Source organism: Pristis pectinata, chromosome 7 (genome assembly GCF_009764475.1).
Source record: "Pristis pectinata isolate sPriPec2 chromosome 7, sPriPec2.1.pri, whole genome shotgun sequence".
Taxonomy (NCBI): Eukaryota; Metazoa; Chordata; class Chondrichthyes; order Rhinopristiformes; family Pristidae; genus Pristis; species Pristis pectinata.
The window spans coordinates 48,531,600-48,559,536 of record NC_067411.1 but is presented as its reverse complement, the minus strand read 5'-3'; the positions used below and the strand labels follow the sequence as shown (position 1 = coordinate 48,559,536).

The window sequence follows — 27,937 nt, the reverse complement described above, 5'->3', positions numbered from 1 at the left end:
CCATGATCCAACACACCCATACCCTGCAATGCACCAGTGGAAGACTGAAGTTTTGAGGTCATGTAAATGAAGGAGTGTTGGTACGATAAATGTCCTGTTCTCTATAGTGGTATTGCACGGAGATCATGGGGTCTTACAGGACTGGAAGACTTCATTTAGCTGGTAATACCCATACCATATTGGCAGAGGAAATGCCAAATTTGGGCAATCTGATGCTAAGGATCCATGTTACTTTAAAAAAATGTCACTGTTATTCAATGTGAACGTAAGAAGCAACAGACTAGAAGATAGTCATAACACGAGAATACTTTATTTTACTGAAGCACACTGATATACAAATTAACGTGGTTTGTAGACTGCAAGATAAGTGAATCCAGCTGTAAGGAATAAAGCCAGGACTCAAGAAAGCATAAATTATATGTGCATCTCAATTCTTTGAAATCCTGACTGTGATTTAGAGCAACAAACTCAGCTGAAACAAGGCAGCACATAACATGGAAGTGGTGAAGGTATGAATGAACCAATGGCAATAGACCTAAGGTTTCTCATTTTTATTCTCTAAAGGTAGAGCATTGTTAAACAGAGCAACTAAATAGCCAGCATCATTAACTTAACCAAGAAGACCTAATTTGCTGGTACTTTTTAACAAAGTGACCATTATCAGTGACTGCTCAATCAAACCATGGCAAAGTGTCCAATGACATAGTTAATACATTTTTTGTTCTGTAAAATCCTCAAGGCTGTGCCCTTTTGCCAAAAATATATTAATATGATTCATATAATAAATGTGTCCATGCATCTATATGTGAACATTGACAGTGACTATATGATTCCACTGCAGAATTTTTCTTTCACCAATCAAAATATAAAGTATTGAAGTTAACTGTGGCCACAACATTGAGGTGATGAAATACATCATGCAGAGTTCTGCTTTGAATACAATGGGTAATCTGGGTGCAGAATATGCTCAAAATGGAGTTAATTGTCAGAGTTGTCTTTTTCCTCAAGTTTCCATTCAAACTCATTTATCTACCAATGAATGGAAAGTTTTCCATGGAGCTGTTCATCCTGACAGCATTTTTGAACAGAATTTTTAACAATTGTATTACATCTATCCTTTGTTATGTTTAAAAGTGATATACAGGATGCAGTTTGATTAATGTGGCTGAAAATAGGGGAAATCATAAAATAATAAGAATTTTCAGTGTCCCAAGCACCACCCTCAAGTTTTAACTTACTGAAAATGACTTCAAAAACATACACAGAATTATTTTCCAGTCATGCCAGTTAACAATGGTCATTAATGAAAAGGAATAAATTTTGAAGTTTCTATACAGCTTGTATCTAAAGGAATCTAAATTTACAAGCAGGAATATGGTATTGAATGGAAGAATGAACTTAAAAGGGCCAAAAGGCCTACTCTTGCTCCTATTTCCCCATGTTTCCACTCAAAGGCCCATAGACAGGTGTGATTAGTGGATACTTGTTGCAACAACTGATCCATTCTGGTGAGTGCGGTCAGTCTGTGACAAGGCCAACATCTAATTCTTCCATCAGCTTTTCAAAATACACGGAAATCTAATTTGCGCTGCACATAATTTGCCACTAAAGTTCTTAGGATGAATGATTTTGGTACTTCTGCAGCAACCTAATGAAAACCCTGCCTGTTACCTATGTGGATGTATTTTCCCATGCCTTTCAAGTGACTACTTATCAAATCATTTTCTTTCTACAAAATATAGTTGAATCTAGTAACAAGTGATACATTAGCAAACCAGCTCCAAAACATTAATGGGCCATATCTTAGGTTAATTATTATAGTTTACACTGGGCATTATGACAATGCTCTCCCACATTCGAAGCGCTGGTGCAAATATCAACACTGATCCAAGAATGGCCACTAGCAAAAATAGCCATAAGAAGATCCGGTCCAGAACTTGAGCTACAAATTTCCAGTCTTCCACAACCTGAAAAGAAAGAAAGCACTATTAAAAACATAATCTGAGCATTATTAATACATCCTACGAAAACATGAGATTTATAAATGGAAGATTGAAATATATACTGGATTGCTAAAAGGGATGGAGAGATGTACATCCACCAAACCACCAATTCCTTTATCGACTATGCTGCCTTTCTGATGCATCAGGGGATAAGGAGTTCAGTGAACAGTGGATTACGTGCATCAAATATTGGTAATTCGAGAAAAACAGGTTAATGAATGGCACTATTCAGTGGACATTAAGGATGAATTGACAGACTCCTGGAGAAAGGACATGCAAACTGCTATTTTAAAAATCCTGATCATTGCTCTAATTATTGCCAATTGGGGCTAATTTATGATGTGCAACCTATTACATATGAGTGAATTTAATAGAAATACCTTTACTATAAATACTTACAAATCAGCATCCATTTTCCCTTTGAAACAGAAAAGACATCTGATATCAATTAAATTCAACCTACAGTGCAATATTGGATGGGCCATTTTCACAAATTATTCTGGTTAATGGCAAAACTGACAATCTACACCCAAAGTTCAAATGACAGGTTTCTTGGATTTGAATTTGGGACATTGGAGGGAGATCCAATGCATGGCATTTGAACTCCAAGTCCACCTTAGGTTGAGTTCTCTTAGTTTGAGATAAACAAAGAATGCACATATGTGTGTATTAGAATGTCTTACCAACTGGTCAGGACCAATACTCATTAAGCAATCTCAGCAGGTCACTTTGCTGCCCTCTCATCAAAAATCAGTTTTGGAGCACATAAAAGAGGAACTTTTTGAAATGGAAGAATGAAGAGAAAATTGAGGCAGAGTCTTCCCAAGAGAGATCTCAGTGATCACAATTACTAAATGATCGGTTATTTTTATTGCTGTAAATTGTATCCAGAGTCATTGAATGAAGTTGCAATGAATACATCTTAATGGTATTACTCTATTGTGACAACCACCAGTATGTTTTTTGCACACAATGCCCTTACCTCACGAATGGAATGTTCCTTCTTTATGTGGCTTGAGATGTATCTCACCGACTCAGCAGCCTTTTCTAGGATGGCCACCATTGCTGCATTTTCATCGCTCTTTGCCGAAGTGTGACGATGCTTCTCGTTGGCTCTTTGCTTTCCCTTTGGACTATTGGGAGCACTTCCCCGACAGTGGTAGCGGTCAGTATGCCCCCTCATACACAGAAGCCTAGGAAGGGTTTGAAGGAATAGCTTTTTGACCCATGGAGCCATGGGGTGGTAAGTGGTTGAGGATCGATGATGTACATTTATAACAAAGACAGTAACAATGATCGAGAGGGTGACAAAGATCATAATGAACAATAAGTATTCACCAATCAGAGGGATGACCCTTGAGGAGGAAGGGATTATTTCTTCAATAAGCAAGAGGAACACAGTCAAGGAAACTAGAACTGAAGTGGATAGTGATAGCTTCTCCCCTTCGTCTGATGGTGAGTAAAATACCAGGACAGTTAGAAGAGATAAGCCAAGGCAAGGGACAATCAGAAACAATGTGTAGAACAAAGGCAAGCGCCTCAGTATAAAAGAATAGGTGATAAATGGATAGGAATAATAACCATCCTTTCTTATCCCTTTTATCCCAGTGGCATTTAAGATTTCCCACTCTCCATTGTCAAAGAAATTCTTCTGGTCCACATCTTCATCCACTAGAATCAGGTCAACCAATCCACCATCATAGGTCCAAGATCCAAATTTCATTGAGCAGTTCTGTTTGTCAAACGGAAAAAAGGTGACATCTATTGTGCAAGAGCTCTTGTAACTCGCAGGAGGCGTCCACCTCACTGTCCCATTGTATTTCACAATAGCCTTTGTCATGAGGGAGGATTCAAAACGTCCATCTGCACTGAAGGTAACAAAACAAATAGGTGAGCATAATAGAGCAGAAAGCAGCAACATGATACTGGGCTGGTTCATGATGGACGCTTCCCATTGACAAGACTGAAGGGTCATGGCCCCCACCTGTTCACGCTTACCTGGCCTGGATGCAGAGGGTTAATCCATGTGTACAATTGTGAGGCCTGAACAGTGAATAGACTGTGGTGGTGAAAAGCAGATGTCCTGCCCCAATAGGCTTTGACAGAAAGCAAAGTCTGAGTTGGAACTTTTGCCTTCAGTTAAAGCCATCATTGATGTTAATGGTTTTTAAATGTAAAAGCCAAAGAAATTTTAGAACTGTTAAAAATTAAAGTAAATCTTATTCTAAGAGAATGAAAATGTTTAATGCTTTGTAAAAATACTTTAAAACTCTTAGGAATAATTAAAACCATTAAACCAAATCAAAATCCCTTTTGACCTTCCCTCTTGTCTCCTAATCCCCAGGTATAGAATCCACAGTGAATCCACAATATCAATCGAGTGTTAGTTCCTGCACCAGCTGAGCACAGGATTAGAGGCACTTCCTCAGTCTAATGCTGGGGAATCTCAATAAGACTGAGTGTTTGGATTTCTCAGGAGTTCAGCAACAGTGTAGTGATTGATTCCACCCACTGTATCAGACAGCAGGTCCAAGACTTTGGTTTGAATAGCTGAAAGCTGCCAGTTCTGTTCTAACCTACCAGTCACAGTCAGCACGACCTGGTCCCTTGCACACTGCTAGCCATTTAATTCAAAATCTACCTCCAGTAGAATGTTCCCCTGGAAATTCCCTGCTTCTGGAATCACAGGCTTTCCCAAGAGAAATCCATCAGTCTTGCGTTTGTGAAAAGAAAAAGAAAAACTACAAATGCTGGAAATCTGAAAGAAAAACAGAAATTGCTGGAATGACTCAGCAAGTGAGGCAGGATCCATGTAGAAGAGAAGGTTTTGGGTCTGTGACCTGCTTGAGTTTACAAACCAATCCTTAAATTTGTATTTTTGTACAACACTGAAGAAAGGACTTGAATGTCGATAACAATCTTTCCGAATTCACGATCAAGTGCATCACAGCCAATACTCCAAGTGCATTCGTTGTGCTAATGTTGAGAAAGACCAGCCACCAATTTGTGATCAGGAGGAGATAAACTATCATAATGATGTTGCCTGAGGACAAACAGCTGGCAAGGTGCTTACCAGGTGTCATGGGGTACTTTGATCCCATTGCCAAAGACAAAGAGAGCCCAGGGTTGATTCTCCTTATCAGCAGTGCCATTTGGATGCCACCATGAAGGCTTTCACCAATGGCAGTCAAGGCCAATAGATGAGAAACAAAACCTGCTGTGTTATGGCGAAACTGATCAACACTGGATTTAAAGCACCTTTGTTCAATAGTAGTTGCTCTGTACGGATAGATGTTTCAAAACCATCTAACTAGATACTGCCGTTGAGCAAAAGCCTCCTCCCTCGCCAACATTCAGGGCCCTAGACAGTCCGTCCAGGTGAGGCAGCGCTTCACCTGTGAATCCAAGGGTGTCATTTATTGCATCTGGTGCTCCCAGTGTGGCCTCCTCTACATCGGTGAGACCCGACGCAGATTGGGTGACCGCTTTGTCGAGCACCTTGGCTCCGTCCGCCACAAAAGCCAGGATTTCCCGGTGGCCATCCACTTCAATTCCACATCCCGCTCCCATACCGACATGTATATCCATGGCCTCCTCTACTGCCACATTGAGGCCAGACGTAGGTTGGAGGAACAACACCTCATATTTCACCTTGATAGTGAACAACCTGATAGCCTCAACATCGATTTCTCTAACTTCTGGTAACCCTTCCCCTCTTATCCCCCCTTTCTTTTCCTTTGTCTTCTCTTATTCCTGTTACCCCCTTCCCCCTTCTCTTTCCCCTTCTCCTGCCCTCATGACCTGCCTAACTATTCCCCATCTCCTTCCCTTAATTCTATGGTCCACTGCCCTCCCCTACCGGATTCCTTCTTCTTCAGCCCTTTGCCCCTTCTACCTATCATCTTCTTATTTCTCCCCCCCCCACCCCCACCCTCCTACCTTCCCTCTCTCACCTGAACTCACCTATCCCTTGCCTGCACGTACTCCTCCCCCTCCCCCGACCTTCTTATTCTGGCTTCTGCCCTCTTCCTTTCCAGTCCTGATGAAGAGTCTTGGCCCGAAACGTTGACTGTTTATTTCTCTCCATAGATGCTGCCCAACCTGCTGACTTCCTCCAGCATTTTGTGTGTGTTGATTCAGATTCCAGCATCTGCAGAATCTCTTGTGTCTTTAAAATTCTCCTGTCTTTTCTCTTGTGATTCTAAAAGTTTGTAGATGCACACAATATCCTTGTAGAAACCATTGTGAAACATCATGTTCAAAGCAGACCTAAACATGGTAAAGATGAGGGCATGCAGAGATGACTAAACATCATGTCAAAGAAGATAACTTTTAAGTTGATGCAATAATGGAGCTGCCATCAACAAACTTGTTCCCAGGGCTGACAAATTATTAATTCAGTTTTTTGCTAAAGCAATAATTCCAAGGTTTTGCTGAAAATGAGATGAGATAATTGTGGCAGTAGTGCTCCCTGTGTTGTGATATTCCTGATCACCAATCAGCTCTATGATGGCAGAGGGAGGAATTTTGTTTCTAACTGATTCTGAATGGTGGCCTTTGCTTCATCGGACGCTGAGGCTAATTCATAATTGGCAGCATTATGGAGGTCAAACTGGAATGTGAAGCTCAAATCATCACCTGATGGAACAGAGTAAGTTCGATGGGCTCTACAGCTTATTCCTGCTCCTATATCAGGCTCTGCCAGAGGACAGCATCACACCAACACCAAGTCATCCCTTGCTTCTTTAGGCAGGTTGCATCTTCAAACAAGTACCTCTGGAATGCTGAGCAGACATCTGCAGAGTGTGGGGAGAATTTCATCTTTGGTTGCTTTTGCTCAATGTATGAAGCTGTCCTACTCCCACTCTTACCTCTCTGCCTTTGGCCTCATACACTGTTCCAATGTGGTGTCACATAATTTTGAGGAACAGCACTTTATCAGTCAGCAAGTATTGACTCGGTTTTCTTCTCTCCACAGATGATGTCTGGGTATTTCCTGCATTCCCTTATATTTCAGCAACTTCAGTGTTTTGTATCTCACAAATCTTTGATTTTCTCTCCCTGGCTCCCCTCTTTTCCTTCTATTTAACTCTCCTCCTGACCAGATCAGCTGCAATTAACAAGCCTTCACACCACACCCCCCCCTCCTTCACCCCACCACATCTCAGCCAGCATCACTGCCTTTTGTGTAATTTGGTCTTTCTCGGTCTCTACCCTATCACAGACAATCCTTTTGTTCCCTTCACAACTCCTCGATCTCTGCAACTTAAAACATGTTTGATTTCTAGTTCTGATGAAATATCATTGCCCTGAAGTATTATGTTTCTCTTTGCACAGACCTGCTGAATATTTTTCTTTCAGTTTTCCCGCATCTGTAACACCTGCACTTTTTAAAAATGGCATCAGCTGTATATCACACCCCATTTTTGAAATTCCTAAACAGAATTTTAGAAGCAAAGTATAATATGAACACTCAGTTATTTTGTGTGTTTAGCAGCTATTACCAAGAATGAATTTCCACCCTATGTACTTTATAAGATTCCCTTATTATTTAAGCACAATTAACACAATTTTTGGAACTAGTCTGTATTTGCATAAGGGAGCTAGAGCAGAATTTTCCCTCCTGCTCTGCCTTGAATTTTCACCCAGCTCATCATTTTCTAGGTGATTAACAGTGTGACTTCATATTGCTTGCTGAATGTGTGACTCAATCATGTCCAGTCCACCATTTTCAAACATCAGGGTAATACAGCATTTTATTTCTTTTTACTACTATCAAAACAGCCATTGTGCATGTGCTGTATTCATACTTCTGTTGTGTTCACATTATCTATGCATGATACTGTCTGGGAGTCACATCTCAGTATCAACAAAGTGTTGACATATATCAGAAAGGCATATTCTGCAATCAACTAACTACTAACTGATGTCAACCATTCTGAAGACTGCTGAACACACATTGTCTCATCCACTTATTCTCCCATTTTTCATTGTCAACCATGTGACTCCAATTTCTTGATTCTGCCAGTGTCCATCATTTAAACAATTACCCCTGTTGTCAAAATGGATTAACAGCTTGGAGCAGCTTCAAAATCATGCCAGGTTTTAAGAGGGAAATAGCAGAGCAAGGAAAAGGTTTTTTGAAATATAAACAATTGTGCAGTTTTTATACTTTATCACACTCTAAAGGAGTTAACTGGAACATCGCAATGAAGATGTACATATATCATGACAGAGAGAAACAATGAAGAGGAATATTGCTGGGGTAAATGGTCAGATAATTGGCTTCTGATGGTACTTGAGGGATAGATATCCAGCCATGACCCTGTCCTACTTCTATCTGAACAGTGCTCTAGGAATTTTTTCTGTGCACCTGAAACGGTGTTTTGTGGCTATGAGCTGAGCCTTGGTTACAAGGTGGAGTGAATCACGACTGATGACTAGGCCTGAGGCAGTGGACCTTGAGGCTCCACCCCAGGACATCATGATGGCCTTTCAACCATATATCTCTACACAAGATAAATGAACAATCTGCTGGAATAACTCAGCAGGTCGAGCAGCATCTGTGGGGAGATATGAATTGTTAACATCTTGGGTCAAAACCCTGATTCAAGTTTCGACTTTATACGTCAACAGTCTCTTTCTCCCCACAGATGCTAACTGACCCACTGAGTTCCTCCAGCAAATTGTTTGTTGCTCCAGATTCCAGCACCTACAGTCTCAAGGTCCTCTTTTTTAACTGTTTTTAAGCACCTCTGATTATCAGAGACAATTAGAAACTGTTCACATAGATTTAAATAATCAAATAAAATGAAAATTATAAAAAAGAATGTATTTAAAATACCTTCAATTACTAAAAATTAATCAAAAACATGAAGTAAAATAAAGAAAAATAAACAAACCCCTTACCTGTACCTATCTTTTTAATCAAGATCAGCAGCCTTGTTCTGAGCGGCCTTGTTATGCTGTCATGCTATTTAAACTGGCCACAGCTGACCTAAAGCCATCTGCCCCTCAGACCAGCTTGTGTCCTGCTAATTGCCTGAGCAAAGAGCCCAGTGGCATGGGAGCTGGATGTAGCAGCACCTGAGCTCTGGCCTCTGAGCTCCACACTGGAATAATACAGGTTTGGAGGCCCTAGGCTAGCTGACCTAACATCCACAGATAACTGATGGTTTTCTGTGGGATCACTGGCTGAAGATCAGTGTATTCCCCCATAGTGATTCAGTGAAGAGACAGCTTCTTCAATATTCAGCACTCCATCTGTACTACATAAATATAGATTAAGGGGGAATGTGAATCCATAATCTTATGACTCTGGGGTGAGAGTGCTGCGACTGAATCACGACTAACGAGGTAAGAGTGAGTACTCACCAGATCTGAGTATGCCAGTGTTAATGCAGCAATACCCATGAAATCAAACATCTCTGAATTGTCTGTTTGCATTTGTTTTCGATCATAAATCAAGGCTCTGATGAGCATGAGGCAGTGGGATGGGTGAATCAGAATGACTGGGGCCTCGAGGAACTTACTGAAAAGTCATAGCTTATATGGGAAGTGAATGCAACAAGCATACCACACAGTCTGGTGACAACCTTTGCTGCTGAATATGTTTAGGAATTTGCTATGAGTAGCAAACACAGGTACGAGGAGGTTTGTGCAGATTATAAGCACCACCATGGAGCAGGTAAATCAAATGACCTGTTTCAGTGCAAGACAAAGGCTCGTACATGTTATGTAAGTCCATGCACACATTATGTCCTTCAGCTGATGGACTGCTCTCAGGTGGAGAGGATGGCCCTGCAGACAGATATACTGTCAACTATAATTCTCTGTCAGTGTGCAAGTTGTCATTTGGTCCAAAGGCAAGTTATGAAGGACAAGCTGACAAACATACGGCAACTTCACCACACTAAATGCAAATTTTCCAGAAATGCACGGGGACACCTTTATCTATCCAGTAACCAACATTCATGTTGCCTTTGCTTTTTGTGATGCAAATGTCCTCACTTTGTAAGGACTATGAATAGTCATTATCAATTAGATGAAACTGATGATACTGCCCTTCTACTTTGTTCTACTTTTGTGAAAACAAGACAAATCCAAGAAAGGTATAGCTCTGAAGCAGAGATTTCCTTTGTCACATAACTAAGCCCTCCTGATTTTTTAAAATCAGGAGATATTAGTTTTTTTCCAAGTGTTTGTTTCTATTCTTACAAAGTAATGATAATTATGCATGTTACATATGAACACACCAATGGAGCAGGCCATTCAGAGATATGAGCCTTCTCTACCTTACAGTTTGATAGTGAACTTGTATCCACCTTATCCCCCTTAAAACTCTGAATAAACTTGCCTACATCGGCCCTGACCATAGGAAATGCCTGAAAATTTTCAGTTCAGGTACAATGCTGTGTAAGTGTGAAGCACCAATCTTAGAAGAGGGACATTTACAGCACCTAATTGTTACCAGCCTACAAGAAGGTTCTTTTGGAAAAAGATTATTGAAGAGAGATTCTATTTAAGTCAACAGAGGAAATCAGTTTAAATTAATTGGTGGAAGGAGTTAAGGAATAAAAACTTGTTTCTACCTAGACTGATCTGAAGGTTAATTCCATTTAACTTATCCTATCAGACATTTCCTCTGTTCTCTCCATCCCTCCCACCCTCTTCAATTTAAAACCTGTGTTCTCACTTTCCTGATTCTGATGAAGGTTGACCTTGTATCTCTCTCCATTTATGGTTTCTGACGTGATCAGTGTTTCAGGCACTTTTCATTTTTATTTTAGATTTTCAGCAGCTGCAGTGTTTTGCTCGTCCATTTAACTGCATTATCCTTTACAACCTGGATACAATGAAAACCTGGCAATCTCAGTTTTAAAATTGTCATTTGATCACCCCACTGCCCAGGCTCAATATCTTCTGGGGAGATCGTTCCATATTTTTGTAAGTCCCTGTGTGAAAAAATTGTCCCCTGATTTTAAGGAGACACAAGAGACTACAGATGCTGGAGTCTGGAGCAAAAAAACAAAATGCTGGAGGAACTCAGTGGATCAGCCAGCATCTATGGAGGGAAATAGACAGCTGATATTTTGGGTTGAGACCTTTTACCTGGATTGAAGACTAATTCGAATGGACCAGCTCTAATTTTGAACCTGGATTCTGCAATTGGGGAAGCACTTTCTCTTAGCATACTGATTCCTTTATTCATCTTAAAGTCCTCAATTAGATAAGCCCTTAATCCTCAGTGCTTGAGGGAATACAATACTCATCTAAGTAATATGTCCTCATTACATACCACATTTAGCAAAAGTGTCATTTTGATGAATTGGCTCTGCATCTCCTTCATAGTCAATACAACCCAAGGAGTGCCTCCCAGGACTGAATTCAATGCCCTAAACAGGCCTAGATTTTAGACTTTGTATCACTTTTGACTGCACTACCAAGTGACTGAAAATGAACTTTTTTCCCAGAGTGAAATGCAATAGCAACTTTTTCTGCATAATTTTGCATCCATCCAGAAACTCAACCAGATGCTTTCTGGTGTATTTCCTATGTCTGAACATCCAATTCAACTTCAGCAACAGGTATGCATTAAATGACATTGTTCCTTAAGTAATGTCTGAGAAGTTAGTCCATGTTGTCAGGATGCTCCTATCGTGGGTCATTCCTGGACAATTGTGCCTTCATTGCATGACATCAGCCATTACCACCTTCTCCACCACACCCACCCCCCACCAAACTATGTCCAACACCCTTGCCACAAACCATCCAATCAGCCCCAGCCCTAACCGTGAACTACTGAACCTGATGAAGTTCTGTCCAATTGATTTCCATCTTACCCCACCTTGTCCCCAGCCCTGATGGCCACCTCAATTTATTCAACTTCCCCATCCCAGATCCTAATTGGCTGACTTGAGCCAGTAACCCCACCCTATCAACTTGATCCTGGCCCCAATCCTAAATGTTCAATGCTTCTCCCATGCCTTCCTAGGCTTTTGACCATTAGTTTGCTTCCCCGCACCCTCTACCCCAACCCAGGCCCAGTCTTGATCATTGATGCCACATTTTGTGTTGTGAAAATGCACAATCCAATTCCATAGTGCCTTCGACACCATTGTGGGTTGCAGCCATGTGCTCAAGACCAAATATGTCATGAGTAGGCTATGCTTCCATCATGTTACATTATCCAGATCATTGCATATATTCAAATTAGACTTCGCCATCAAATTAGGACACACAGCTGCTAATGATGTTGTTAAAATGTTTTCAACATCAGAAACAAAGAAGTGTAAAGAACAATGTTTATAGGTCCATGTCTTTAACCCTGTACTAGTATATTCTGCAGTTGAAACAGTCATCTCTAAACTGGGAATTTGGTTATACAGGAGCATGTGGCAGGCATTGATTGATTGATGACATTATTTTCATACATGACATATTCATTAATGACATATACCATATCCAAAATTTAGTTCAACTGTAGTCATGGAAATTTTGGGAGTAGAGTACAATGTGCAGCCCTTATATATTAAACATAAGCAACCAAGAATGAGTATCCATCCTGTGGTGCCACTGGCAAGATGGATTTGAGTACTGCATAGACCAGTACCCTCTCTACTATGGACCCTTATGAGCCTCATCCAATGCTATATCATGAACCCCCGCCAGTACAAAATTTTTTAAAATTTGCTTTTCATGGAAGATAGAGAAATGTTCAATACCTACTTTTCATATAAGACAATGTCAGGCAGCCAAATGGACTCAGAAGGAACCCTGATCGTGCTAATGCCACCATAATCATCTGGATTCCAGCTCAGCTTATAGTCATTCCACTCCTACAATACCAAAGGGTAATCATGTTATGAAAAGAAAATCTAGAAATAGAGATGAAATAATTTAAACAGGTTGTGTGTCATAGATAATTGGTGATAAATTAACATCAAATATTCATAAATTCATATTCAACACCAAGTTAAAAGGAAAGTTCAACAGATAGAGCAATGCTATTTTCCTAAAGGTAATGATCCAACAAATGAGATGGTCCGACACATTTCATCACAGCACCCACGATTTCTCATATAGAATTTTATTCTGTCAGGCTCTTGATTATTATGCATGCATGAATCTTTTTATGAGCATCTTTAATAAAATTGTTAACCTTTATTACTTTGAGCAGGTTGTGACTGTCATCATTAATCAAAAACTAAATTTGACCTTGTGTTTACAATTTCAAATGTGCAGTTGTCAAGTAGAAATTAGGTATTTTCTCAGAGGAACAGAATTAAACTGCAGGGCTAATGAAAATATTGAAACTAAGGCTCTTCTGGTTATAATCAAATCCTTCCACTCGCAATGGCATTTTTTCTAACTAAACACCCTTCACTTTCTTTCATTGGATGGGAACAGAAAAGGAACAACAACATGACTGGAAAGAGCCAGGAAGTGAATATCAAAAAACAGAAATGCAGTGCATCCACAAACGTCCTTGGCTGATTGATGGTATGTCTGGATTTTTAACCCATTGCTTGCCATCTTTGAGAACAGAAGATGGAATACTTAGCTTGCCTTTTTTGATTTGTGTCTAACGGAAGCTCCTAATTGTCCAGCCTGACAATAGGGATGAACTGTCCCATGGAATCACACCCAATCAGAAGCCATGAAATGATATCCTTACCTGCTTTAACCAAACATTTGTTGCCATCAGCTGATTCTTCTCATCCTGCAACAAGAGAAACAGACAGGCAAATACAATATAATCTTAAGCTTTTATTTGAATTATGCAACCTGAGCAAAAGTTTTTAGAGTTGAACATTTTCTTTTTAGTTTTGAGTCCAGTGCAATTTGGGTTAAGCAATTTTGATATAAGGAGTTAGTCCAAGGACAAAAATCTCACCTTGTACCTTGATGCTATTCTTTCTCCCCTTGTCCAGTCATTTTCCATTTACATCCATGATATCTCTGACACCCTCACCACTTGGAGAGTTTCCATTTGCCTGGTTCCAACAAGCTGATCTTCACCATGGACATCCAATTCCTCCGCATGCACAGAATGGCATGCATCAGGATGGCCCTTCATTTCTCTTTGAACTGAAACAAATCTATTCTCCCTCCAGCACTAACCTCCTTTAGCTGGCTGAACCTATTTTTCTCATTGAGCAACTCTTCCATTAATTTCTGAAAATCAAAGGTGCATCTAAGTGAACCCACATGGGTCCAAGCTGCATCTGTTTCTTTGTGCCAAACATAGAACTGTTCTTATTTCAGCCCTAATCAGGACCCCTCCCTCACCTCTATTTCTTGTTCCCTGTTCGTGTACAGAACTAAAATTTTCATCATGGTTGCTGGCGATTTCCACCCACTCTCATTTTCACATGATCTGTCTATGACTCTTGTCTTCCTTTTCTTTACGTCTTTACGTCCATCTCAAGAGATAATTTAGCCACTAACATCCATTGCAAGCCCAAGGAATCCCACAGCTATTCTGACTAAAGCTTTACTTATTTTATTTCATGGTGTAGCGGTTAGCGTAACGCTTTACAGCGCCAGCGACCCGGGTTCAATTCCGGCCACTATCTGTAAGGAGTTCGGACGTTCTCCCTGTGTCTGCGTGGGTTTCCTCCGGGTGCTCTGGTTTCCTCCCACATTCCAAAAGACGTACAGGTTAGGAAGTTGTGGGCATGCTATGTCGGTGCTGCCCCCTAGAACACTCTACGCAAAAAGATGCATTTCATTGTGTGTTTCAATGTACATGTGACTAATAAAGAAATCTTATCTTATCTTCTCCAGCTCTGTTTTATCTGTTCTGATGACAAGACTTTGCGCACCAGTGCTTCTGTGATAACTTCCTTTTTCTTAAAACTGAAACTGCCCCTCAGCCATAACTGACAGGACTCTCAACTGCTTCTCTATTTCCCACATTTCTGCTCTCACTCACTCTCTTCGCACCCAGGAGTCCCTTAACGTCACCTTCTACCCATCATGTTCAACAAATCTATTCTCCCTCCAGCACTAACCTCCTTCAGCTGGCTGAACTCATTTTCTCATTGAGCAACTCTTCCATTAATTCCTGAAAATCAAAGGTGCAGCTAAGTGATTAGTATGTAATTTCTGCCACTATCAATGTGATGCCATCACATCTTTACACCACTACATTCCACCCCCCCCAACCCCCCAATATTCCAAATTGATCATTCCCTGCACTACTCTTGGGTTCACTTCCCACCAACAAGCACTTTCCTTTCAAAGCACTTCTCATGTTACCATGCAACGCCTGTCTTTTCCCTTGTCCCTTCCCGTCATCAAGGCACCCTTCCCGATTAAAGCATAATTCACTTGTAATTGTTCCAATTTAGTGCTCATGAGATGTTCTCACCTTGAAGCAGAGTGCAGGTTAGATGAGGAACAGCATCTTATCCTCAAACTAGGTATGTTACAGCCCAGGTACTCAACACTGAATTTAATGATATCAGATATTCGGCCTTTCCAGTTGTATCAAAATTGTGCACTTCTGCTAAAAGGTCAGCAAACTGTAACATTAGCTTAGTTTTTCTGTCTCCACAGATGCTGGCTGGCCTATTAAGTATTTTCAACATTCTCTTTTATTTCCAATTTCGAGCAGCTGCAGTGTTTTGTATCTCACAGTTCCCAGCAATGTTTTTTTTTCTCCTCTGTCGTCATTCACCTCCTTCTATTTGCACCTCCTCAAGCAGATTGGTTATGATTAATGAGCTTTCACCATCCTCTCTCAGCCAACACCACCAAAGCTTATGTCATTCAGTCACTCTTGGTCTCCACCTCGTCAAAGACTTCCCTTTCGTCTCTCCTTTCCCCACCCCACTCTGCAACTTAACACAGGCTGTTGTTTACTAAATTTTCCTAGCTCTGATGAAAGGTCATCAACTTTAAAGGTTGATTCGGTTTTGATTCGGTTTCTTTCTCCACAGATGCTGCATGACCTGCTGAATATCTCCAGCATTTTCTGTTTTTATTTCATATTTCCAGCATCTGCAGATTTTGCTTTTCAGAAAGAGTTAACTTGTTGTGGGCGGAGTTATGGTAGGAATGGGTGGGATGGGGAGTGGGCAGTGAGTAGTGCTTTCCTACTCCTGCATCGGTTTCACCTGTGTATTTCTTCAAAAAGTTTCCCAAACAAGTGTTAAAGGTGAAGGAATTTTAACCATTTCATTGTTTCATGAAAATAAATTTTGCAGGATTTTTTTACTGGATGGCTTTAAAAAGTCTCATTGTAAACTGCCCAACTCACAAATTGGGCATGCAATGTATCACCAAGGCAGGTTCCCAACAAGCATGGCTTTTTGACAAGCTTTGCAATTTGTTTCTTTAAAGACATTTCAATGGAAACAAAACAAAAATGAACTACATATAAGGCTACTGTATCACACAAGGTTCAGTCTATCTTCAAAGTATTCTGACATGCAATGGCTCTGAATTCTGAAATGCAAATGGTTGGAGGCACTGCTGTAACCTTCACCCTGGGTGACGTAAGCCTACAACATGACAACATACCATTCACTTATTCTTAAAACTTTCAGTAAAATGATTTTAATAAGTTTCATCTTTGTGAAAAGTAGGTATCTTTGCAGAAAATATTTGCTCAGCTCCGGGTAGGTACTGATTTGTGTTGGGGTGCAGTTGCATGGTGTTTCTGTAGCCTTACCCTAGTATCCACTCTTCACTCGTGACCCCAGAACAGAAATACTTACTTGTACAGCCTTAAATCCACTTGGGGCTCTTGCAAATTACATTGTGCAATATGCCTTCATCGCCCCACCTGCAACAGTCCTGCCTTGACCTTGCACTTCTGTTCTCCTGCAAGTCACAAACCATCATGACTTCGACTTTGCCTTCAAGCCAAGATCTTGGAGCTCCACCTAACAACACCTTCACCACAGACTGCAGCAGTTCAGAGGACCCATTACCACAATCTCATGAGTCACTAGTGATAGTAAATGATAATAAAACATTCGTGCAAGGCATCCTTGTCTAGCACACTGAGATTAGTGAGAAAGCAGTACAGTGCATTTACAGAACACCAAAAATAAATGGACTCTACTGTAAATGATCTAATCTGCTGTTGGCCTCCGTGCTATTCCTCCAGCCACACACACTTGCAGGTTGGGGCAGGCTAAAGCTCTTCATTCTATAACCCTTCTGTGAGGTTGATCAGGCCATGAGGCAACCAGGCCAAGTGTGAAGTGAATCTAGTCATTCAGCTTGTGATGAACTGGAATCACCACTGAATTCAGTTGGTGAGTCCAGTAATGGAGTGGGAGGCCAGAGATGCTAGTGTTAGACCTCCAGACTATTCCACATTTTCACAGATATGTACTGAACAGTGGAGGGCTGACAGGCAGCAGTACAATCTGTGCGACTAATCCGATGGAGTATAGGGTGCATTGTGCTGTCCGCCCCAAAATATTAAAAGCATTGAAAATTCTAATACATTGATGAAGATCCCTGAAGTTAAATGTATGCTGTAAACATGCAAATATTTTCCTAAAACTGGTAGTAATGTGGAATGGGCAAAATAGATGACATCTGATGAGATGACTCTGTGTGGGCTCTGAGTCTGTTGCATTCTGGTCTTATTATTCTTGCATGGGTTTGTATTTTCCAAACAGATCTTGCCTCAGCTTATGGAAATGCATCCAGGTATCGTATGCAGGTTGGAAAGCAAGTAGAAACATTCCAACCAAACAAAATAACGACTGAAGTGAAGGCAAATGTATCATGAATCATTTTAAAAAATCCTCAAAATATTTTAAGATATTTTAATTTTCTTTAGTTAACCAATGTACAATATTTGGAACAATTCTCAAATCCAATCTGTCGCCAATCCTGTGCAAAGCAAGTTACCAAAGCATTGTGTTCCTGAGCTTTATTCATTGCCCTCATCATCTGGAGACATAACTGAAGAGTAAACACAGATCTGTTACAAATGTCATGGTTTGAAGAAAACTTCTGGATGGAATCCATGCCATTCTGCAAATTCCATGACCGAGGAAGCAACCAGATGATGCCATTCCACACCAATTCTCCTTCAACTTGCTCAGACAATAAAAACAGGAAATGTCAGACCTGAGACATTAACTCTGTTTCTCTCTCCAAATGCACAGCCTGACCTGCTGAGTGTTTCCAGCATCTCTGTTTCAGATTTCCAACATCTGCAGTGTTGTTTGAATTGGTTAGACAATGACTGGATGAAAATGGGAGATGAGGCTATGATTTGCACTCATAGCTCAGTTAGAAAACTACATCACCACACATGTCATTGTCCACATAATGGAGCTAATCTTAACCTTGCTGAGACCTGTGGTCTTCCCAGAGGGGAAGTGATGGGACATTATCTCATTAGACCCTCTAATTTCCTTCTCCAGGGTGCTGGGGCAAGGAGAGTGTTCAGTGCAACCTTCTGTGATATGCCATAGAAGACAGTGGCATTGTTATCCTTGCCTTTTACACTGGCCAGAACCTAAAGGAAGAAGAAAGGACAGATAGTTAGACCATAATGCCAAGACAATGTCTTAACATATCCAAAAATATAGAGCATTTTGATTTTGTTACCAATGCAAAGAAAGTGTAGCCATGGGGGAAAGGAAAATGACCCTTGCTAGATGATTATGCAATGTCTCCATTTTTTTCAGACACAAAACTAGGGGACACTGAGACACTTATGGGACATGGAATATTGAGAGCCTCTCTTCATGGCCCTTCAGTAATGAAGAGAAATAGAAGAGCAAACCCTGCACTAAATCCTGCTTTATATATATATTTCCTGAAGAAAGAGACAGTAAGTTGTTACAAGGAGAGTCTACTCACCTTTGTAAATCACTGGATAGCCAGTCACTGGATCTTCCATGTTTTGACTTTGAGTTGGATACTTCAGATCTGCTCAACTTCGTTAACCAGCTCAGCCATCTTCCTCTGTGCAGATTTAGCTTGGTGCATTAGTAGAACCACCCTTCTTTGCTGCAATACCTGTAGCCCATTTGTATTACACTTCCTGCCAGTTACCATTGATCCCAGCAGTATGAGAGTGGTCCTCATCAGAAACCTCTCAAATTGGCTGAATTTTGAGACAGATGATCAGGCATCTTGTAGACCTAATACCTTAACATGACACTCATTCTGTGCAAATGAAGACTGCAGATAGTATACAGTCAATGAGCTTTAATGTGGGTACACATTCATCACTGATGTGCATAACCCCAATTCTTCCTGAAGTGCAAAGATGTGGTTGGTAAATATATTCTGCAACAAATTCTGAGATAAATATTTTAAGCACTGATACATCAACATGTGGATGTCAAATAACTTCAGTCATGTCATATATTCAGGAACATCACAATTATCAGTCACATTTGGACAAGGCCTTAATCTTTATTCCTGGGATGCTGGGACTGTTGTTAAAAAAAGATTGCTTTGACTAGGTCTGTATTCACCAGAGTTTAGAAGAATGAGAGGTGATCTCATCTCAAAATACTGTCTGAGCTCAACAGGCTGGACACACAGAGGATGTTTCCCCTGACTTGGGGGTAAGGGTGGTCTTGAATCAAGGGCAACAGTTTCAGGACATGAGGTAAAGCATTTAAGACTGAGTTGAAGTCTTTAAGACTGAGAAATGTCTTCACTCAGAGGGTGGTGACCCTGTGAATTCTCTATCACTGAGGTGATGGAGGCTAAGAGGCTGAATACATTTAAGAAGGAACTAGATAGATTTCTAGATACAAAGGCATTGAGGGGAATGGGGAGAAAGCAGGACTATGGTATTGAGATAGTTCTGATCATATTGAATGGTGGAGCAGGCTTAAAGGGATGGATGGCCCACTGATGCTCCTATTTACTATGTTTCTGTGCTTGACTACAGTTACAGGCCATGTTTATTTATTGGTTTAGTCTCCAGAGTCCTGGTCTATTGATCTGGAGGTGCAAGCTTAAATCCCACCAATACAGCAATGAAATTTAAATTCATATAATTTAGAATGTAAAGCTGATATCAGTGATGCTGAAACTATTGGGTTATTAAAAACTCATCAAGTTCACTGATATCCTTTAGGGAAAGGAATATGCTGCCTGTGCATGTATATTATATTGCACACTAATGTGGTTGACTCTAACTGCCCAATGAAATAACCCTGCAAGCTATTCAGTTCAAGGGGCATTTATGGATGTATATATATGTTGACCTTGCCAGTAACACTCACATCCTATCAATGAGTAGGAAAAAAAACTGATTTTAAAAAACATACTCTGAACTGCCAGTAAAGATGCATTTTCTGAAGATACCTACTCATAAAGTAGCTTACCACATCAACAAGCTGGGAGATTTCAAGTCCAAACTTTACTTTTATTGTATCATTGCAGTTTCTAACTGGTCTAACCCATTTCTGGTATCCTCGAAACAAGTTCTTCAGCAGGGTGTCTTCCATCTCTGCAAGGAACTTCATTGTTTTAGCAGCTGGAACAGAGCACAATAGAAGAGGACATCAATCATGATGATCAAATGGCAAAAGACAAAAGACTGAAACGACAGTGCTCCAGAAACAAGGCACTTGGAAAAAAAGGCAGGTCAAATTCACCACAAGGAAACACACACACCTTTCAAATACAAAGATCTGGAGAAAAGAGACAGAGGAAAGTGTTGCTGTACCTCAGCCTCCATTAATCCATTCTGTGGTTTCTGGGGATTGAATGGAGCAAAACAAAGCCTTGCAGTGCCCAGAGAATAGTATTAAGGCTATTTTGGGGATCAAAGGGTCTCACCCTTGGGACATAAGAAATAGAAGTCGGAGTAAGCTACATGGCTTGAAAGACCAGAATTTATTAACATCGTTCAGAAGTTTTTCATGCAGAGGGTAGTGGGTATATGGAACAAGCTGCTAGAGGAAGTGGTAGGTGCAATTACAACATTTAAAAGATATTTGGAAAGGCTCATAGATAAAAATGATTCAGAGGGATATTGGCCAAATGCAGGCAAGTGGGACTAGCTTGGGAAGGCACCATTGTTGGCACGTGCCAGTTATGCTGAAGGGCCTGTTTCTGTGTTATATAACTCTATGGGTCTATGATATAGTTTGCATGCCTCTCTATTTAATAGTATTGGATCAAATCCAGATACACAATACATTTGGCAGTGGACATGCAGAGTAACACTACCATGTTTTGTTTCCTCAAATTACCTTAATTTGCTCTTTACTAATCTTGAATCTATAGCTTTCCAAAGACACTCGAGATATTTCATTTGTCACAAGTTCTGGGACAGATAAGTAATTAAGGCATGACAAGTGTAACTGTTTACAAAATGCTAAGAAAGGATGTGATTCCTTCAGACCACTACTTTCAATCTGTGTTTGCTTATTGAGCTGTAATCTCAAAATTGTGCAGTTTACATTTTATCTATGCGGACTTGAACACAACTCAAGATACACAGATCTTATTCACCTATTTTAGGAAACAACTAGACCACAGTCTCACCTATCTTGACAAATTAATTCCTAAAGCATCCTGGGTAATGAGCAACGTTTAACCCTTTCATTAGGTAAAACTAAAATAATCATGAGGTTATACTTAATCCAAATCCGACACATGCAAGGTACATGCAACTACCTGATGCAGGGGTTGATAATTAAAATAACAAGCAATCAGACTTTTTTAAAGTCTATTTTTATTTTCTATACCCAGTGTTTTCTTTGTCAAGGATGCTCTTTCGAAAAATCAGAAGTGTTTAATTTAAGACCAGTCTACCTGAAAAATCAATAGCAGTTATCCATGTTATAGAAAAGACATGGTTAAACTTGAAAGAGTGCAGATAAGATTTACAAGGATGTTGCCAGGACTAGAGGGCCTGAGTTATGGGAGAGGTTGGCCAAGCTGGGTCTTTATTCCTTAGAACGTAGGAAAATGAGGGGCAACCTTATAGAAGTATAGAATGGCGGCACGGTAGCGTAGTGGTTAGCGCGATGCTATTACAGTGCCAGCGATCGGGGTTCAATTCCTGTCGCTGTCTGTAAGGAGTTTGTACGTTCTCCCGTGTCTGCGTGGGTTTCCTCCGGGAGCTCCGGTTTCCTCCCACATTCCAAAGACGTACGGGTAGGTTAATTTGGGTTTAAAAAATGGGCGGTGCGGACTCGTTGGGCCGGAAGGGCCTGTTACCATGCTGTAAATAAAACTTAAAACTTAAACTTAAGTGTTTAAAATTATGAGAGGCACAGATAAGGTGGATGGTAGCAGTCTTTTCCCAAGGGTAAGGGAGTCCAAAACTAGGGGGCATGGGTTAGGGTGAGAGGGGAAAGATTGAAAAGGGACTTGAGGGGCAACTTTTTCACCCAGAGGTTGGCGAATATAAGGAATGAGCTGCCAGAGGAAGTGGGTGAGGCAGGTACAATAGTATCATTTAAGAGGCTCTTGGATAGGTACATGGAGGGGCGGGGCTTGGAGGGATATGGGCCGAATGCAGGAAATTGGGCCTAGCTGGGTGGGCACAATGGTCAGCGTGGACTGGTTGGTCCGAAGGGGCTGTATCCGTATGTATTGCTCTATGACTCTACATAAGATTTCTTCTTTTAATGTTCCAGCAAAAGAAGTAATCATCTTCATTCATCCTCAATTCCATTATTTTATATTATTTTGATAAAAGACTAATGCAAACATAACTCATTGGTTCTGTTCTAATACTGTAGTCAAAATTAGGTATAATGTTAAAAGTAATAATTTGTTATTTATAATGACCATCTGACAAATAATAATATTTCACGTTTTTGTTTTACTCTTTCCTGCCTGAAGCCTTTCATAATTTTTTCCATTTTTTTCCAGTTAGGTATTGCCCAATGCAATGTTGAAGTGAGGATGTCATAGCCTGTGACAGGTTAATGGCATGAATACATGCACGACCATATGATTGACAAAAATGTGTAATACAGAGATCACAATATGGATATAAATAGATTTTGTACAAAGCTAAATTCTTTAGTTAATACATTGAAGTTTGTTTTTAAGCAAAGATAATAACTTCAGATGTCATCATTAATTTTTGATGAAAAGTAGCAGTAATTTCCAATCATCATCTGAACCTTTAGGCAGGCTTTAATCGTTCAATGCATTTGTTGTCTATAACAAGTAATATTATTAACTCAACAAAATTAATGTTTTCCCCAGTGGCAGCTTTCGTGATGAACTTCAAGGATGCTTCATGCTTTTGATGCATGTCTATGACTGTTGTACAACGAGGACAATTTCGTTCAGCAATTAGCCAGGTTTCATTAGTTAAAGAACCATGGCTTAACATAAAATGACTTTGACAATCACAATGAAGATTGCAATAGTCATCAATGAGATGCAAGTATGTTTACAGAAATTATCAGAGAATGATACAGAACAGAAGGAGGCAATTTGACCTACTGGATTCGTGCCAGGAGTTTGACCGCCACTTCAGACAACCCTGTAATTTTTCCCTGCTTTCCTGTGGTCTTCTGAATATTATTGTTGAATCTGCTTCCTCCACCTTTTCAGCTAGTGCATTCCATACCATGACATCAGTGAATGATTGCTTTAGTCCTCCTGCCACTTCTGCTTCATTCCCCAATTAGTTTGAATTAACTAAAATTTTTCTTAATGACCCTCCTGCCACTGAAAATAGTGTATTCTTATTCTGAGAATAATAATACATAGCTTTTTGAAGTGAAGATATTTTAACACAACACAGTATGCAATGCTTGTTACTGTGCACGGTAATGGTGCTAAATACACATAAGTAGAAACCATGAGACTGATAACATCATCAGTTAAGTATCAGATAATAAGTATCAGAAGCAGAAATGTCAGCATCAAAACTATTTGATCAGCACATCAGTGTTCTGCAATACCATCCAATATTCTTGAAGTGACATTTGTCCAAGGTTACTTTAAAATATGATGAAAGCCAGTTTATCATATCAGCTTTCAGATCTGCACTGAGCATCTACCATCTCTAGCCATGGGTCTGGATATAGCGGTGAGGATGAGCTTGTAAGGTGACTTGAGTAAATAGAAACCCTGTTACATCCTTCGAACTGCATAATTGCAGAATGACTTCACTTTACCTTGGATATCATCAGCTGTACTGACGAGCTAATAAAACAGGTTAAGTGTACTAAAGCAACATTCATGCACATTCTTGATCATTCAAAACAAAAACATAAGCCAATTGCTCTCAAAGGATTCAGTTTTACTGACAATTATGCTGGAAATGCTGCTGAATCTTTTCTGTAAAGTGTTTCCCAACAACAAGGACCTGAAAAATTTGGCTGATATATTAGAATTTGGTAATTTAGTAATAATGGGTTTCCATTAATAACCTACTAATGTTATTTAATGTAATCTAATGTTTCTTTTCTGACGTCCCAGCAGAACTTTCTATTATGTCTTATCAGAGATTAAACTTGCTGAATTCAAACCAACCATCAAGCATTCTCATGTTTACATTATAATGTCTGTATAAGAAAAACTTGTTAACTGAGTAGTTGGTTGAGGTAAATGAAGGGATGTTAATTGAGTGCATAAGAGAGAAAACAATAGAAGGGCACATGGTAAGGGTGAGATAAAGTAGGAGGGCTCAAGTTAGCAGAGAGAAAAAAAATCAGAATAAGCCAGCTGAGTCAAACCGCTTGTGCTGCAAAATTCAATATAAAAAGAATTATTTTCAATTTTGGGATAAAAATAGAAATATGCTTGTTGATGATGTTGTTGATAGTGAAGAAGGTTGTCGTAGATTACAAGGGATCTTGATCAGTTAGAGAAGTGGGCCAAGGAGTGGCAAATGGATTGCAATATAGATAAGTGTGAGGTGATGCATTTTGGAAAGTCAAAGCAGCGTAGGACTTATACTATGAATGGTAGAGCACTAGGGAGTGTAATGGAATAGAAGGACCTAGGAGTACAAGTGCATAGTTCGTTGAATGCGGTGGTGAAATGGGTGTTTACCACGCTGGCCTTCATAAGTCAAGGCATTGAGTATAGGAGTTGGGACATTATGCTGCAGTTGCATAAGTCATTGATGAGGCCACTCTTGAGGTAGTGTGTACAGTTTTGATCAACCTGTTATAGAAAAGACATGGTTAAACTGGAAAGAGTGAAGAAAAGACTTACGAGGATGCTGCCAGGACTAGAGTGCCTGAGGATGGCAAGGCTGGGTCTTTATTTCTTGGAACGTAGGAGAGTGAGGGGTGACCTTATAAAAATGTTTATGAAAGGCATAGATAAGGTGGATGGTAACAGTCTTTTCCCCAGGGTAGGGGAGTCCAAAACTAGGGGACATAGATTTTGGGTGAGAGGGGAAAGATTTAAAAGGGACCTAAGGGGCAATTTTCACACAGAGGGTGGGTGAGTATATGCAATGCACTGCCAGACGAAGTGGTTGAGGCAGGTACAATAGTATCATTTAAGAAGCACTTGGACAGGTACATGGAGGGGCAGGCGTTAGAGGGATATAGGCCGAACACCAGAAATTGGGATTAACTGGGTGGGCACTGTGGTCAGCATGGACTGGTTGGGCCGAAGCGCCTGTATCTGTGCTGTACTGCTCTATGGCTCTATGACTCAATGCAAAACAAGGAAATAATCCAAAATATTGAAAATGTTTCAGCAGGTTGCATATATTTTATATCAATATCATAAACTCTTTTCAAGTAATACAAGATGACTTTGGGCATTTTTAGGTAGCCATCCATGGGTTTGGTAGAGTTAGTGCAGTCAGGCAATGAACCATCTGACAACAAATTATACATAATCTGCAGCTGTACAAAGCAAGATGCAACATGGTTAAACTGTCAGAGGAGGAATAAAAGATGAGGAAGAATGATGCTACATCTAGGTGGCATTGCTGTAGCCTTAGGAAATGGGTTTGTGACTCAAAGGAACTCATATAAGTAAGGAAAATTCAAAGAGTAAAAGGAAACAAATAAAATAAAATTATTTTAGTCAACTCTTCATATCAAGTGTACTTCACATACACCCGCACAATTATACAATAACTATAGCAGTAATTTTTTGTCGAGTTTTAAGAGAAGAAAAATAAACAATCTTAGCCCTGTAATTGTTTGCACCAGTATTAATAAATTAAGTCAATAAAATGCTAAAATTGTTGATTTTTGTTGTGAATATTTCATTGTTATATTAAATATACATATAATGTATTAAATCTATCTTTATATAAACATTTTACTTGCCGTGCACAGTTAGCTCATTTATTTGTTTTGGGTGGTTGTATTAAAATTAAATGGAGTTCACCACCTGAGCGCTCAATTCAGAATGCTTCAATATACTCCAGAATGGAGTAAAGCATTATTCTTATCCCTGTCCCATTAAGAGAGGCTAGACTGTTTTGGGCCTGTATTCCACAGAGTTTAGAACAATGAGTGGTGACATTATTCAAATATACAAGATCCTAAGGGGGCTTGACAGGGTAGATGTTGAGATGTTTTCACTGGTGTGACAGTCTCAAACAAGAGGTCATACTCATAAGACAGGGGCCGATCATTTAAAACTAAATTACGTGGAAATCTCTTCTTTCAGAGAGTAGTGAATCTCTGGAATTCACTACTGGAGGCCAGATCATTAGATGTACTTAAAATGGAGATAGATAACTATTTGAAGGATCAAAGAGTTGAGGGTTATAAGGAATTGGTACAGAAGAGGAACTGAGGCCAGCAGAGATCCACCATGATCATATTGAATGGTGGGGCAGGCTTTGATTGTCTACTCCTGTCTCTATTTTCTCATGTTCTTGTGCCTTATGGTATAAAGCAGAGATTAAATTAGACACCACAAATGAATCACTGGGCTTTTATTTTATTATTTCAGTTCCACTGACAACCTGAAGCGAATGAGTTTTATTCCAGATATTACTGCTCATTCACAAGGGTACTTAATTAATGTATGTACTGGATGTTTCCATGTTTTGGCGTTTATTCTTCTATCGGCTGTGTCCTGAACAATATTTTTTTGAAAGCCTCTGAATGCAAACCAGTCGTTTTTGTTGGTGAATATACTTCAAATATCATCAGATTAAGAAGCATCCAGATGGTGGTGTGCGGAATCAACTGAAAATTCATCTCCCAGACCCCGAGACCTTGCTGTGTTTAGTTACATAATCTACTTTACCATTTGTTTAGAAAGAGCCTGCACATTCTCGGCGACATTAACCCCTTAAAATAAGCAGTGCACTGCCTGTGCGATCTGGGATGAATTGAAGAATTTCCTATATATCTGTACCATGCCCTCCGATCTTACTTACATCGAGAATCCAGCATCCTCCAGCGGCAAACTGGCCTGCCATCAAATCCTGATACCTGCGTCCTGATTATTAATCTGGCGGTTAAGCAATTGACTAGTAAACAAAACACTTACGTAAATATAAGCCAGTAAACTCGGCATGTCTGCGCGAGTGAAGTCACTAGAAATATTTCCCAAACCATTGACATAATTCTCCATCTTTTATAGCTGGTTCCTGTTCAGTCGCTGAGTCCAAGACACGCCAGTCTTATAAATTCATGCGCCTGCTCTTCACCCAAGCCTAATTTATCTTTTAACTGCTACCTGCGAGCGATTACCAAGGATTGAAACTCGTAAAATTCTTATATTTCCCGTCTGATTTATTTGCAAATTAGGCACTTAGCAGCGGAGATGCAGGCACTTACCTGTGGTGCCAGGCAGGGATAGGACACACATTATCTGGGCTAGAAGTAACTGCATGTCACCTCTTAAAATGCTGCCGTTACAAACTGCCAGCCTTGCATTCCGTCTAGTCCGCAGCCTGAAACTGCAGTTTAACTTCTCTGAGCCACATGTAGACAAGGAGGCAGCTCAGAGGAACAGAAAGCAAATGGATCTAAGCGAATCTCAAAAGGGAGGGGGGAGGGTATATGCCTGCACTATTC

The 27,937-nt window shown here is 40.1% G+C and overlaps 1 protein-coding gene across 3 annotated transcripts; it reads right to left on the bottom strand.

Moving 5' to 3' along the window:
- Nucleotides 1–288: 288 nt before the first annotated feature.
- Nucleotides 289–27,899, bottom strand: chrnb3a (cholinergic receptor nicotinic beta 3 subunit a). Of its 3 annotated transcripts, none has more exons than XM_052019722.1 (6): nucleotides 27,698–27,899; nucleotides 20,333–20,484; nucleotides 13,681–13,725; nucleotides 12,732–12,841; nucleotides 2,986–3,871; nucleotides 289–1,967 (listed from the first exon to the last, which is right to left on the bottom strand). In XM_052019722.1, the coding sequence occupies exons 1-6, from the start codon at nucleotides 27,750–27,752 to the stop codon at nucleotides 1,809–1,811; spliced, it is 1,407 nt and encodes a 468-aa protein (XP_051875682.1). In that variant the 5' UTR covers nucleotides 27,753–27,899; the 3' UTR covers nucleotides 289–1,808. The 3 variants fall into 3 exon arrangements, with proteins under 3 accessions (XP_051875682.1, XP_051875685.1, XP_051875683.1); XM_052019725.1 differs by having other exon boundaries at nucleotides 2,986–3,196; XM_052019723.1 differs by lacking the exon at nucleotides 27,698–27,899 and adding an exon at nucleotides 27,295–27,329.
- Nucleotides 27,900–27,937: the final 38 nt, after the last annotated feature.

What these genes read in the sequence shown, in the direction of transcription:
- chrnb3a (XM_052019722.1), bottom strand. Translation starts at nt 27,752, where the DNA reads ATGCAGTTACTTCTAGCCCAGATAATGTGTGTCCTATCCCTGCCTGGC. An exon ending in ATCCCTGCCTGGCACCACAG is followed by an intron (nt 20,485 to 27,697) that starts GTAAGTGCCTGC and finishes GCTCTGTTCCAG; the next exon opens with CTGCTAAAACAATGAAGTTC. An exon ending in TCTCCCAGCTTGTTGATGTG is followed by an intron (nt 13,726 to 20,332) that starts GTAAGCTACTTT and finishes CTCTTGTTGCAG; the next exon opens with GATGAGAAGAATCAGCTGAT.